This window comes from Candoia aspera, chromosome 6 (assembly GCF_035149785.1).
Source record: "Candoia aspera isolate rCanAsp1 chromosome 6, rCanAsp1.hap2, whole genome shotgun sequence".
Lineage (NCBI taxonomy): Eukaryota > Metazoa > Chordata > Lepidosauria > Squamata > Boidae > Candoia > Candoia aspera.
Genome location: NC_086158.1, coordinates 60,754,143 through 60,769,089, shown reverse-complemented (window position 1 = coordinate 60,769,089; position 14,947 = coordinate 60,754,143). Strand labels below are relative to the sequence as shown.

General features: G+C 36.7%; 1 protein-coding gene across 1 annotated transcript in view; it reads right to left on the bottom strand.

Moving 5' to 3' along the window:
* WDR11 (WD repeat domain 11) overlaps nt 1-14,308 on the bottom strand; it is a 52,773-nt gene extending 38,465 nt beyond the window's left edge. The window contains exons 1-6 of the mRNA XM_063307273.1: nt 14,083-14,308; nt 12,428-12,539; nt 11,716-11,869; nt 4,651-4,824; nt 3,016-3,202; nt 1,496-1,661 (exon numbers count right to left, since the gene is read on the bottom strand). Coding sequence (XP_063163343.1) covers nt 1,496-1,661; nt 3,016-3,202; nt 4,651-4,824; nt 11,716-11,869; nt 12,428-12,539; nt 14,083-14,168 — 879 coding nt within the window. The 5' untranslated portion in view covers nt 14,169-14,308. The remainder of the gene's footprint in view (nt 1-1,495; nt 1,662-3,015; nt 3,203-4,650; nt 4,825-11,715; nt 11,870-12,427; nt 12,540-14,082) is intronic.
* Nucleotides 14,309-14,947: the final 639 nt, after the last annotated feature.

The following is a 14,947-nucleotide window of genomic DNA, read 5'->3' as shown; positions in this document are numbered from 1 at the left end:
TAGAACAAAAGGCACGTCTCCTGGTCCCCGCCAGCCGACATTCCTTGGCTGACAGGACCCAGAGCATGCCCATTCTGCTGGACTAGATTGGATGGGTAGAAACAACTGGGAAAAGACGGTCCCTAAAGTAACCTGGTCCCAATCCATGGAGGGCTTTAAAGATGACAACCAGCACCTTGAATTGCACCCAGAAGCACACCAGCAACCAATGCAGCTCCCGAAGCAGTGGTGTTACATGTGTGGAGTAACTGACACTATTTACAATTCTGGCAGCTGCATTCTGCACCAGCTGAAGCTTCCGAATGCTCTTCAAGGGCAGCCCCACGTACAGCAAATTACAATAGTCCAAACGGAGGTCACGAGGGCATGAGTGACAGCGAGTAGTGCCTCCCAGTCCCGGAATGGGTGCAACTGACACACAACCTGACTGACAGCTGCAAATGCCTGGTATCTTACATTTTAATGCACAACTTAACTTTACAGCATTAAGGAATGTTCAGCCTACTTTTCCAATAGTTCATGTGTTCTTATATATCATTTGAGCAATACTTTTACAGGTTATTTATAAAAAAATAAATTACAGAAAGAACAGTGAATTGTTAATGTTTACAAATAGCACATTATTTGAATTGTATATTGTTTATCATCAATGCTAGAATGAAAGGGTATCAAGTGGTAATATTTTATCAGGTTAGGATATTTCCCTTAATGGTAGAAACACTTGATACACAGATCAGGAGTTAAAAAGAGTGGCAAAGGGTGAAAATCCTTTTAATGTGAATGTAATAGTATTAACTTAAAATGCTAACACTAACACACTATACAACTAAATTACATATTCATTTAAACAATAAGGATATTTAGTGTAAGGAAATTCTATATTATACAGCACCAAGGAATTCACCCAGTTCTCTTCTGTGAAAATTTGTCCAACTTTTTTCCCACTATAGGAAACAGAACACAACAAAAGCACAACGCATACTGTAACTATTAAATTTGTTTTTAGATTTCAAAACTAAATGGGCTGACTGGGCACCCAATTTATAAATTAGATATAGATATATATATATGCCAGTTTGTTGTATTGGTTAACGCACCAGGATAGAGAGTGTGAGTTCTAGTCATGCCTTCGGCACAAAGCCAACTGGGTGACCTTGGGCCAGCCACTCTCTCTCAGCCCTAGGAAGGAGGCAATGGCAAACCACTTCTGAAAAACTTACCAAGAAAACTGCAGGGACTAGTCCAGGCAATTGCCAGGAGTCAGTACTGACTTGAGGGCATGTGCATTCCATACAAAATACAAAGCAAGTAACATGGCAAATGTTTTTGGAACATGCTTTCTGAAAAGAAGTTAGGTTGTGCCTGATATATCAAACCAAAATCAGTTGATGAAGCCAGATTTTTTTTATCTAGAATTTCCATTGTGTTAAAAAAAGAAGAGAATGAAGTTTAACTTTTTTCTAAAGCATGCTTAACAGTAAGTTGTGTTTATTACCTGTAGAAAAGGCACTCCTGTTCTTTCAATCGCTATTACACCTACTGTCTGATTGACTTCAAGATCCAGAATCAAGATTTCTCTTGGGTACAGTAATAACATGTAGTTTCGCTTGGAAGGTAGGTAGGATAGCTGAAGGCACTCATTCAATGTTACTGATTCAGCACTAAACAGATCACAAATTCACTTATGAAATACTTTTAACTGAAATTGGGCTAAGTTTTTTCAAGCAATTGATAATCAAACAGCTAAAATGAAATCCATAAACAAATTACACATATGCATATATAATTGTACATAAAACAGCTTTGCAGACAGCTCCCAGGACTGTTTTATATTCTCGTCCGTTTACTAATTGATAGTGCAAGTAGAGGACACTGTATCAACACATACTGCAGAGCTGTTACATTCATTTCTGAAGTGATGAAAGGAATTTTTTATTCCATTTTGTTCATGAGTTTTAACTAGGCCAATATGAATCTATCGTTTTATGTGTTGACTGCTGGCCAGTGATATTCACTTTACAACGTCCAGTTGAAGTATACATCTCACTTGTGGATTAATATTATAGTAAATATGGGCTGATATATGCTTGCAGATTAGAACCAGGTAACGTCTATTTTGTTTGATTGCCTTGTATTTGTCCTGACAAAGCAAGAACCATGCCGAGACGAGGAAGAAGTCTCTAGTGTTTTATTACTGCTACAGTAGACAGAAAATCCTACCAAACTGAAGAAGCGTGGGAAAACCCAGACAGATAAACCCCAAAAGTCAAGGTGGGTCTGATCTGTGTCTCTTTGAATGGCTGCTTAACTCCTCAGTACTACGCATGCGTTTTCCTCCCTGGATAGGGGCCCCCTCCTGCTCACCATCAGTACTCATGACAGTATTGGTGGATTAGAAGTTGGAAGGGGACAAGTTCCTCATTTCCTAATATTTCCCTCTAGTATATCATTTTTCTCTACCTTAACCAATCAAAAAAGGTATCTAATAAATCAACTGGAGGAGGATACAGAATAAGACAAGTACACATTTCTCACATCAGATGAAGGGCTTAAAACCATCTGCTGCAATTATTGAAAGTTTAGTTTGAATTTTAAAATACCACAAAAATTGCCTGCACCACTTATTAAGCTACAAAGAATGCACTGATATCCCCAGTTTCATTTTTGACAATTTTGTGGGTTATAAGCTTTAGAATTTAAAAAGACATAAGAATGTAAGAAGTTGACATAAAAGATATTGCAAAATGAAGCAATATTACAAGTATCGATCCTACTTTGGCATTAACATTTGCGGTTAAGAACACATTACAATACAAACGGGTACATTTATTTAGATATTTGAAGAAAGGTATTTGGTGTGAGAAAAATAAAATTGTAACATATATTTCAATGTTTGCTAGGAAAAAAAATGCAATAACCAAGTTTATGGGTGTTAACAATATGATTATTAAGTCAGTCAGTTTGCATAGAATAACTCTTGGGAACATTAGGAGAAAACATTGGGTCAATACATACCTTGGTTTTTCATTAGTGATAAGAATTTTTACTTTGTCCAGAGCCTTTTTAGCTCCTGTGGCAGATACCAACTTGTTATGAACGGGACTAGAATGGGGACTGGAAATGTACACCTTTTTTCCTGAACTGATAGGAGCTTTAGAAGGAGAGAAGTCTGAAATAAACACTATTCCCTCACTTGTAAGCACTGTATGAAGAAAAGATAATTGTAGTAAATGCACAGAGTAGTTCAATCATATAATTTCATGGTTACTGTCATGTTCACTGATTCAATGTAGTTTATACATCGGAACGTTTCACATACCATGGCGCTGACGCGCATTTCTGTTTGGGAGGGAGCTGCTGTGAGACCTTGTACCAAGCTCTGTATGTGAAATCAGTACAATGGAATGTGTTTGGGTTATGTTATCTGTTCAAGGCCTTTTCCCACAGACCATCAGAGACCGTTAGGAGCACCTGGGATTGTGAACTTGAGAAGATTTTATGGGGGGAGGGATTTCATTTGCACCGAGGGTTTTTAGTTTGAATTTGGCACGCTTTCATCGTTCTCAGCTTTCTCTGTGATCTGGCATACTATTCTTTAATAAATCAGATATCTTTGAATTCCTACTCATGAGTCTGATGGTTTTAGAATAGGCAACCATTACAGTTACTATACCAATACAGTTCAAAGTACAAATAACTTCATGCCTGCTGAAATAGATGGCAGAAAGCTGAAAGGCGTGTTGTTGGAAAACAAGAGATGACCATTTTGTTTTCATTCATTAGAAGCCAAACAGCTTTAATAGTTAAATTTACAGGGTTTTATTGTATAGCGTATGACTACTGACAAAATATTTTTTTTGTACATTGTAGTTGTCACTTCAAAGTGAAGCATTCTAAATATAGCATTATCCTCTCAAAACCTTCAGGTGTTTTTAACTGCCTAAGTTTCAATATACTTACAGCTATAAGTACACTACATACTTGGAACTGAGTACTAGTGGATTCAGGTGGAGGTACTAAATAGTGATCTCTACTGCATGTACTTTCTCACTTACACTTTTATATTCTGTTTTGTTTTTTAAAAGTTAGCAACTTTGAGTGCTCTCCAAAGCAGAAAGACAGGGTATGAATCAAATAAATAAATAAATGCTTCTTTTGTATTACAGAATAATGCATCTCTACAGAAAACTGAACTACACAGTATAAATGGACATTAGCTAAGCAGTTTGGAAGCTTCTTTACACTGTCATGTTCTGATGTCAGGTTACAAAACAGCATAGCACAATATACATTTGTTTTGATACATCACTGCAAACTCAAAGTTCTTGTTCTTATCCTTTTTTTGTCTGGTTCAGAATCTGAAAACATCCTTTTGTTTAACAAAAATCTGTCAAATAATTGAGACAACCAGAGTAGTTAGCGTTAGCTATATTAAGTTCCAAACTAGCAACCTTCAAATCACAATTACTTTCCCAGCTATTTCTAAAAATATCATACTAGGTTAATTAAGTTATCCTACACTGCTTTCTGCCTCATTGTGATTGTATTTTTCTGCAACTGGCAGTTATGATCTAATAGCAAATACCTGATTAATAGCAATAGTCATTATTGTGGACTAGAATAGTACTAGTTCTCTGATATCATACTTACATGTTAAATTTGAAGGATCAAAAGGATCAAATGAAAAAGAAAGAATGTTTTCTGCATAACTTTTCTTCCACAGTTTGGTGCCAGTATCAGCATTCCATAACACAATATAATTGGGAGGATGAACTGCAAGGAGCAAGTCTCGAGATGCATCCTGATTCCATAACCACTGCATGTCTGTCAAAAAGGAAGGAGGATCTATCAGTCATTAAATTAAAAAAATACATTTTCTCAGATTTTTAAGAAAATCGTATCACTAAATATTTCATTATTTCTATCAATTAAACAGTGTTTCGCTTAAATAAAAATACAATGCATTCTTTAACATCACTGTTTACAATGCATGGTAAACTGCTGTTATATATAGTTGTTATTGCTTTTTCTGTGAATAGGCCTTTCAATGATAAACCCACTAACCTACCCTTGCAATGATGCCAGCATTGTTTATGTGCAAACCCAAGAATTTGCCAAGCTCTGTAATATTTTGCCAACACACCTTGATGATACACATTGCACAAGGATATCCCCAAATATTCCAAGCAGCAATGTAAAAGGTTCTGCATTATTTGGCAGAGATATGAAGTGTGGTCCCTTGGAGTTCTGTCTTTGGGTGACTATTATCCAGGGAATGGAATAGAAAGGACACTTTATCGAATTTGCAGATGACAACAAGGTAGGGAGTTTGGCTAACATTTCAGAAGACAAAATTACATTATAAACTGAAGCTGAACATTGGGCCAAATCCAGTAATTTGGGTGTTCAACTGTGGTAACAGTAAGATCTTCCTCATTAACAGGAAAAATCAAATGCACAGATACAGGATTGACTACTTTGTGTGAGAAGAATCTAAAAATACTAGTAGATCACCAACTGAAAAGGGTACCATCATCCATTTCAAACTTTAGCCTTTCTGACTCTATCCTACAGCTAGAACTACCAGTTAGCACTCTTCCTTAGTTATCAGATTCCATTTTCTATATATCTCCATTTTGTTTCTCTGTGGGTCAGTGAGCTCATGACTCACAACTCTTTAAAGCTTTTTGCATTCTTCTTTCTCATTGGAATAGTTTCTGACTCTGGTTTAACTAACTCATTTTTCATTCTCTTCCATGCCTAGCCTTCAACTTGTTTATCAGTTAGGATTTCAAATCTTAGCTTTTGCCTGAATTCTTTAAAATCTGTCTTCCGGAAGCTGTAGATGATTTGAAGAAAACATCTTGCTATATTGTTACTTGTTCAGTACTATCTAAATGCTACTTGTGGAAGCATGACTCTTAATAGTCCCACCTTAGGCATGAAAGCTGGCTGGGTGACCTTGGGCCAGTCACTCTTTCTTAGCCCAACTCACCTCACAGGGTTGTTGTGGGGAAAATAGGAGGAGGAAGGAGTATTAAGGATTTTTGCTGCCTTGAGTTATTTATAAAAATAATAAAGGTGGGATAGAAAATAAATAATGAATACAACCAACATAGGCTAATTCCACCTCAAGCTCATTTGAGAGTGGGATAAGGTGACTGAACAACTAACAAAAAGAATGATGAAGACAGGTTTATCAGCCAGCTTTGGTAGATGAAATTCATTTTCACACAAGCTTAAATGATGGAATTGATTAAAGAAGGTTAAAAAGAAGGGCATGAGCCCTTGCTTAACTCTTGTTGAAATAGGCATTAAAGTAGACAAGACTTCTGAATGGGTGTATCTAACCTACAGGTTTTTCTACACAGTACCTTAACTATCAAAGACAGTGACAATATTGAGTTATTTCTGATGATTTAGCTCATAGCCGCTTCCTAGACATTGTTAAGATATAAACTTAAAATCAATTATGGCAGTGTAGAGTTCCTTCTGGTTAATAATGCTGAAAAAGAATATTTACTAGAAGCCATATATAATACAATCTTGTGATTTTGCCAAATGTTGATGGAAAGCAAACACCTACTTTACATATTACGTACTTTACAGATGACATAATTGTTCTGCCATCTTGCTTGGGGCAGGAGGGGGAGTAATCAACCTAGGGGTGGTTAGTGCCCTAAAGAGGCCCCCATGTACTGTATCTATGAATTTAAATTAAGAACTTTTCATATCACCATCCTGGATTTTATATTTGAATTGAAGAGGTACTGTTTTTATTGTATTTTAATCTGTATTTAGTTTTAGTTTTATTGTAAACCACCCAGAGTCCCTCTTTTGAGGGAGGTGGGCAGTGACGAAATTTGAAATATAAATATAAATAAATAAATAATTGAATTAGCAACCAGAGGTTTGGAACTAAGTGACAGCAACATAAAAATGAATCCAGATTTAAAAACTTGACACCCAATTCCTCAGTATTTTGTATTTAAGTTATGAATTGTAACCATATCATTTCCACTTTATCATAGGGAGAAATCAAGATCAATTTCAAACTGCAATTACAGCATCTTATGCAATGTCATTAAAGGAAAATATACTTGGGTCATTCCAGGTCATGAAAAGTTTCATGAAACTACTTAGCAACTGAATGATCAATTATTCATGAAGCTCATCTTGAAAATTTCATTTCACCCAGATGCTGTGAATTTTACTTCAGGAATAAAACACATTTATAACTGTGAGGCTAATGAGGAATGTGGATAGCACTGAAAACAGCAGGAGATGCACAGCTTGCAACAGGAAAAAACTGTCACAAGAGAGCTGACAGATATTAGAGGGCATTAACATGGAAACTTACTTTTAAAGAAAATAATATACAATTATACAATTGCATTGCATTGCAATATACAATGCAAGTATTTATTTTTATTCAAGCTGCTATCAACCTCTACTTTAAAAGACAGTTCCAAAAGATCATCTCTTATCTAAAAGCATATAAACTGGGTAGTTGTTATTAATGGGTTGAGGGAGAATTTAGTTATTATTTAAATTTAAATTCCCATCACTCTACCCAAACAACACTTAAGGCAGCTAACAATCAAATATGAAATATTAAACATTAAATCTGATTAAAACATCTAAAGTCATGATTATTAGTAGTAATTCAGTTCAAAAGATCTGGCTGAAAATAAATGTCTTAATTCTGTTCCTGAAGGTGAAAGGAATATATAGCCTGTAACTTCTCTTGGCTGCTTAACAAAGATGTTTTGGCATCTTTATGATAAGTGTGAGATAAATGAAGGTATTTTCCAGGTGTTCTGTTACTGAGCTAGAGTTCCACCCTAATCACTGTTTTCAATAATTAATTTCACTAATTTAACAATGAAGTAGCTGGATCTGCTAGAAAACACAAATATAATGAAAATACAAAGTAAGTTTTAAATGTACAAGTTACAATTCTGGTTACCTGAATCTTCCGCCACACATCAGAATAGCCCAAATGAGAGGCAAGTCAGCATATGAAATTATCATCAAATGAAGAGGCTGCCATAATTGTATGCATGTATGCATTTAATTTATATTCAGGAGCCAAGATGGCATACATAACATTTTATCTTCAATTTTCCCCCCACAAATGACAGCCTTGTGAGGTAGATTAGACTGAGAAAACATGACTGGCCCAAAGTTACCCAGTGAGCTTCCAGGTCTGATGGTAGATTAAAACATGGATCTCATTATTTCTAGTCCAGCACCTTAATCACCAAATCATACTGACTCTCATTTTATTTATAATTCTACACTGACTCTCATCAGAATCAGTTCCCGTCCCCTCAAGACAGGAATCAAAACCACCCAGAGTCGTTTGCCGAGATAGCGGGTAGAGAAATGTGATAGATAGATAGATAGATAGATAGATAGATAGATAGATAGATAGATAGATAGATAGATAGATAGATAAAATTATCTAAGCACTATCTGTCAGCCCTATAAGGTATACCAGACCAAGAAACCAATGCCATATAGGTCTAAAACTACTTTTACTAGAACAGCTGTGATAACAAAACCTTGCAAGTGTGAATGTGCTTCTCCCCTCCCTCACTTTATTTTCTGTAAATTGGAGAGAGGCTTGTCTGAGACATTTTCTCAAATTAGTTTCTTGGGATGGGCTCAAACCCTGTTTTTCTGATTGTTGCCTTGGTAGCAGCTCTTCCTCCTGTCCTTCGAGGCTATTCTCTATGTCCTCTATACTATCTATATGACAGCAGTTGTTTACTTGGGGGCAGAGAGAAAACTTTTCTTCCAGCTTCAGTGCACATGTTCTCCTTATCCCCATCCTGGGGACTACCAGGGTTGATCTATGATGTAATGATGTCAGCAGCAAGAATGGGGACAAAATGTTCAGAGCTTTTTCTGTTATTGGAAGGAGCATGTAACTATTTAAAACCTAAGAAAAAGCAATGATCAGCCAGATTTGGGGGGAGACTGTTTATTCTGGGAGGCACTTATGACCTTTTACATAACATAAGGTCCCTAAATTTTCATTTCTTCAGGAATTATAATGAAGCTGCTACTACTACCACTTCGTTTAGTTTACTTTAATCACTATAATGCATGCAGCCTTTTAATAATTGTTATATTATTTTTTTTGTTTTACGCTTCACTATTTTTTTTTCTAAAAACACTAATAATAGTTGTTATTATTATCACCAGATCTGGACTGCAACAATCCAGACAACCACTAGAAGGGATCAGTGAGACACAGAAAGCTCTATTTGCAGCCATCTACTGGTTATTGTTGCAGTCCATATCTGGTAGCAAGGAGAGGGGAATAGGATGTAATGCAAACATAAGTGGTTGGCTATTAATGTTAGCACTATTTATTTACAACACCAACTGAAAAGTAATCGCCTTAGTACTCAGGTAATTCAATGGTGCTTAAAAACTAAGCAGCCTTATGGAAACACTAACATGTTTAGATTGCCCAAAACAATGTGGCATTACTTGCCATACAAAAAGGAGTAAGGATCATTATGATCATCTCTGCGCATTTTGTGTCACTTTCCTTAATATAAATAGTGAAGAATACCAGGTCGTTAATCAATGTACTAAAGTATATTCAAAAGCCAATAAACACAGGCTAGCTTACATATATTATACTGTCCCCAGATTTTGAATTATTTGGGACATTAACAGAAGCTATGAGAACACAGCCAAGAGTAATATTGGAAGGAGAGAAATTATTAAGTATAGAGGTGATAGGTTCAAGATAAACTCATAACCTTGACCATAATCTAGTCATTATGTAAACGGTTCTTAGAAACTAGCATTTATTTCTATACACATTTCCAGTATGTTTTATAATTTAAAGTTACGCTTACAAGTATAATTTCAGAAGTAAATCTGTTAATTTCTGTGGGCATTATTTCTGGATAAAAGTGTTCAAGATTGCAACTTTAATAAGATACTATTCACTGTGAAGATAATTATCTTCCAACCATATTTTATATAAAGTTTTAAAAACTTTTCACAGTATGAAATAACACCACAAAAAACTATGATGCATGAATGGTTTCCAATTTTTTTTAAAGTTTCTAGAACAACAAAAATTAATCATTAAAACAGGGTAATTATACCCAGTATATCTCCTATGCTAGAAATAATTTACATGTATAAACATTATTTTAATGAAAATGAGAGTTTAAAAATCAACTTCTTGTTGTTGTTTATTCGTTTAGTCGCTTCCGACTCTTCGTGACTTCATGGACCAGCCCACGCCAGAGCTTCCTGTCAGTCGTCAACACCCCCAGCTCCCTCAGGGATGAGTCCGTCACCTCTAGAATATCATCCATCCATCTTGCCCTTGGTCGGCCCCTCTTCCTTTTGCCTTCCACTCTCCCTAGCATCAGCATCTTCTCCAGGGTGTCCTGTCTTCTCATTATGTGGCCAAAGTATTTCAGTTTGGCCTTTAATATCATTCCCTCAAGTGAGCAGTCTGGCTTGATTTCCTGGAGTACGGACTGGTTTGATCTTCTTGCAGTCCAAGGCACTCTCAGAATTTTCCTCCAACACCACAGTTCCAAAGCATCGATCTTCCTTCGCCCAGCCTTCCTTATGGTCCAGCTCTTGCAGCCATATGTTACTACAGGGAACACCATTGCTTTAACTATGCGGGCCTTTGTTGTCAGTGTGATGTCTCTGCTCTTAACTATTTTATCGAGATTTGTCATTGCTCTTCTCCAAGGATTAAGCATCTTCTGATTTCCTGACTGCAGTCAGCATCTGCAGTAATCTTTGCACCTAGGAATACAAAGTCTTTCACTGCTTCTACATTTTCTCCCTCTATTTGCCAGTTATCAATCAAGCTGGTTGCCATAATCTTGGTTTTTTTGAGGTTTAGCTGCAAGCCAGCTTTTGCACTTCCTTCTTTCACCTTCATCATAAGGCTCCTCAGTTCCTCTTCGCTTTCAGCCATCAAAGTGGTATCATCTGCATATCTGAGATTGTTAATGTTTCTTCCAGCGATTTTAACTCCAGCCTTGGATTCCTCAAGCCCAGCATTCGCATGATGTGTTCTGCGTACAAGTTGAATAGGTAGGGTGAGAGTATACAGCCCTGCCATACTCCTTTCCCAATCCGTTGTTCCGTGGTCTGTTCTTACTGTTGCTACTTGGTCGTTATACAGATTCTTCAGGAGGCATATGAGATGACTTGGTATCCCCGTACCACTAAGAACTTGCCACAGTTTGTTATGGTCTTCATAGTCAAAGGCTTTAGAATAGTCAATAAAACAGAAATAGATGTTTTTCTGAAACTCCCTGGCTTTTTCCATTATCCAGCGGATATTGGCAATTTGGTCCCTAGTTCCTCTGCCTTTTCTAAACCCAGCTTGTACATCTGGCAATTCTCGCTCCATGAATTGCTGAAGTCTACCTTGCAGGATCTTGAGCATTACCTTACTGGCATGTGAAATGAGTGCCACTGTTCGATAGTTTGAACATTCTTTAGTGTTTCCCTTTTTTGGTATGGGGATGTAAGTTGATTTTTTCCAATCTGATGGCCATTCCTGTGTTTTCCAAATTTGCTGGCATATAGCATGCATTACCTTGACAGCATCATCTTGCAAGAAAAAATCAACTATTTTGCACAATTTATTCTTCTAACTCGTACAATTATGTATTACTGGAACATGATGCAATATGGAAGTTTTCTTACCTTGAATTGGTTTTGTATGCTCTTGGATTTCACAGCGAGCAGTTCCTGTAGCTACATCCCAAACAATTATCTTTCCAGTGGCATCAGCAGTAGCCAGACGCAAAGAATAAGGTGATCCAATGTTGTGATGGTAGTTTTCCTTAGCCCATTTAACCTTAAGACAGGTAAGTGAAGCTAGTAGTCATTTAAAACACTTAGAAGCATTAAACAGTTTTTGGATCTCAGATAATGAAGTGCATCAGAAATTGAAATAGACTGGTTTATGACATTTATAGATCAATAATACAGCATATGTAATAAGCAAATTGAAAAATAAAGTAGCTGCAACAGAAAAAATGTAGCTGTCTTAAAAAATTAACTAGCCACAAATCTGGTCTATATCAGTCAACTCAGAAGACCTGTGTCTGCTGAAATGGAATTTTTTAAAGAATTTAGATTACTAAACCAAGGGAAGTATCAAGTTTTGTAGAAATGCAATACAACTTATTCCCTTTGCCCATTGCCAAACAGTCCACAGAGGATTAGATATGTTGTAAAAAAGTCAACTTGCAAGATTCCATTTATTTATTATAGGCCCACTTGTTAAATAGTAAAAGGCAAGTATGGTTTAAACATCATAAATTAGTGCCATTTTTTAATAAGGAATCTTATCTAATTTCATTAGCATAAGAACAGTTCTTTTACAGCATTCTAATGATTCTTTTTAATGTACCTTGACTACAGTAGCCTTGTGCTTTTCCAAAACCTGCAAGGTCTGAGCTGTTTTGGAGTCAATCACCAGAATGAGAGAGTGGCATCCATATGCAATCAGTCCTTGCCAACCCCTACAAAAATAGTAATTGTAATATCAAGCACAAAACGATCATTCTGGTGAATCTGTATAGAAATTTATGCTGCTGGAATGATAGAAAGACAAAGAAAAGAAATGTACTTATTTGTTATTAAAATGTTGACTCATGAGTCATTTAGTTCTTGGATAATTCTAACATGCTTCAAAATAAATCTTTTCCAGCCTCAGAAAATCTCCTAGTAAATTCACTATATCACTGGAAAAGGATATTAACCATAGTTCTTAAACCCCAACATTCTTCTCTTTATTGCAGTGATACTAATCTTATGCCATTTGCTTCATAGTGATTTATCTGAATTCCTTCCTTCTCCAGCAACTAAGTTTCATTATACTTAAAACTAACAAGTTTAACCAATTGTTGCAATATCCTATCCAAAAGCATCCTTCCCCTTTTCATTTTTAATTGCAGGACTTACAAACTTAAAGGTACAGTTGTTCTTATTCAAAACTATGTTGCTGTTGTTTTTTAAGGTATTTTAAATTCTAGAACAACTGCTGGTTTGTGTGTGAAGCATACCAAAAAAGGACCATAACATATAGATATGCGTCTAAATAAATGTGTCTTGAAGCATTTATATTTGTTCATCAGTATTAAGAACAAACCTATAGGATAACCATGGAGTTGTTTTGGGTTGAGATAATTTTTTGGTTTTTCTTTTGTTCTTATCCTCATTGTGCAGTTCCCAAAGTCTGGACTTGGGATAATATAAAATATTGTAAATAAATAAGTAAAAACTATACATTATCATATCCATTTTACATAACACTAGCTTTCACCAAGAACTTCAAGCCCATCTCATGGTCTTCATTATTAGCCTGTGATATAAAAGTATGAGACAAAAATGAAACAAAATCTTCACATCTCCCCCCCGCTTTTTAAATTTCAACCAGAAAGTACTATATACTACTGCAAATAACAAAACTATGGTGGGAGGCAATATCACTCTACCCTAGATTTGGATCTAACTCTCAGCTGCCATTCCACACTTCACTTCTTTCTGTTTTCACTCCAGTTTAGAAACACCCTGGTTTAAGTTTCTTTTTCCTACACATGGAAAGCTTCTATAGCACTAATGTCCCTGTTTATGGTGTTCCCCACTCTGTCTCCTCATATCTTAGCACAAATATCTGTGCCCTGTTGCTTAAGCATATGTCTGACATGAAAGCCTCAAACAGGCTTATGAAATCATTTTATTACATTGCCATATCCCCTTCAGGTGGCAATCTTCCTTCTACCTTAAAACAAATCACCTTCGTACAGTAACCACAATACTCAACATCTTGGTCACATTTCCAACACCTCATGTCTCCACTCTATTACAGTTACAATAACCTCTAAACACAGGCACACCCTTGGAGTACATCCCACTAAACTCTACAGGACTTCGATGATGATGATGACTCATAATCTGCCTCTAACTCTCGAAAGCATCACCTTCTACCCAGTCTCGCTCACAGATCGTCCACATGCTACATAAAATTACTTCCCCCCACCGCCGCCTATTTTTTCTACTTACCAGTCGGCCGCCCCTCTATTCTGAGCGTTAAGTGCCCCAGTGAGGGTCCGAGCCGAAAGTTTGATGTTTACCATGTAAGGCTGCATGGCCAAGAAGAAAACAAAAGGACGAGCGAACTAAAACGGCCGACAGGTCAGAACCAGGAAACGCTCTCCTCGGCCGGGGCGCCACCAATCCTTGCCCCTAACTGGTCCGACTTGCCCTGCTCGCTCCAGAACTTTGGTTCCGCTGGCGCTTACAAAAACGAAACGAAACGAAACCTGCGAGAGGCGATTCGTTCGCGCATGCTCAGTAGCAGAAACAGTTATTCCTAAGGCTTCAGCTTGTGTTTCGCTTCCTTCTGTTGATGGATTGAGCTTGTTCGGTCACAGCCACCGAAGGCTTTAGGATAAACCTTGCCTCCCGTTACTCAAGGGGGAAAGGAATGCATAATTTGCAACACCTCTACAGTTAAGATTGTTGTTATTATCCCTGTGTAATGAGATAGGAAAACCCAGGGAGGCAAACTCAGACTGAAATCGTATCATGCACAAATTAGAGTAAATTTCATTGAACATATTTGGAAATAAGTACATAGGACTGTGTTGTTAATTCTTTTCCTGGCAGAGAAGCAGTGGATTTGCTAGCTATTTGACTAATCCAAACTAATAAACACAAATTTGTCTTCAACAAGTTTATGTAAAAAGATGTGTTTACAGGGTTTCAACTCGATTTTTTTCTCCCAAAGGAGAAATAAGTATCACTCTATTGCAAATATTAATGCGAATTTGAGAACAGTGGAAGTCACTCCCTTTCTACAAAGGAGTGTACTTAGCACCAATTGAAAGGTCCAGGTCTGGGGGAATGCTTTTTAATTCAACAGCTG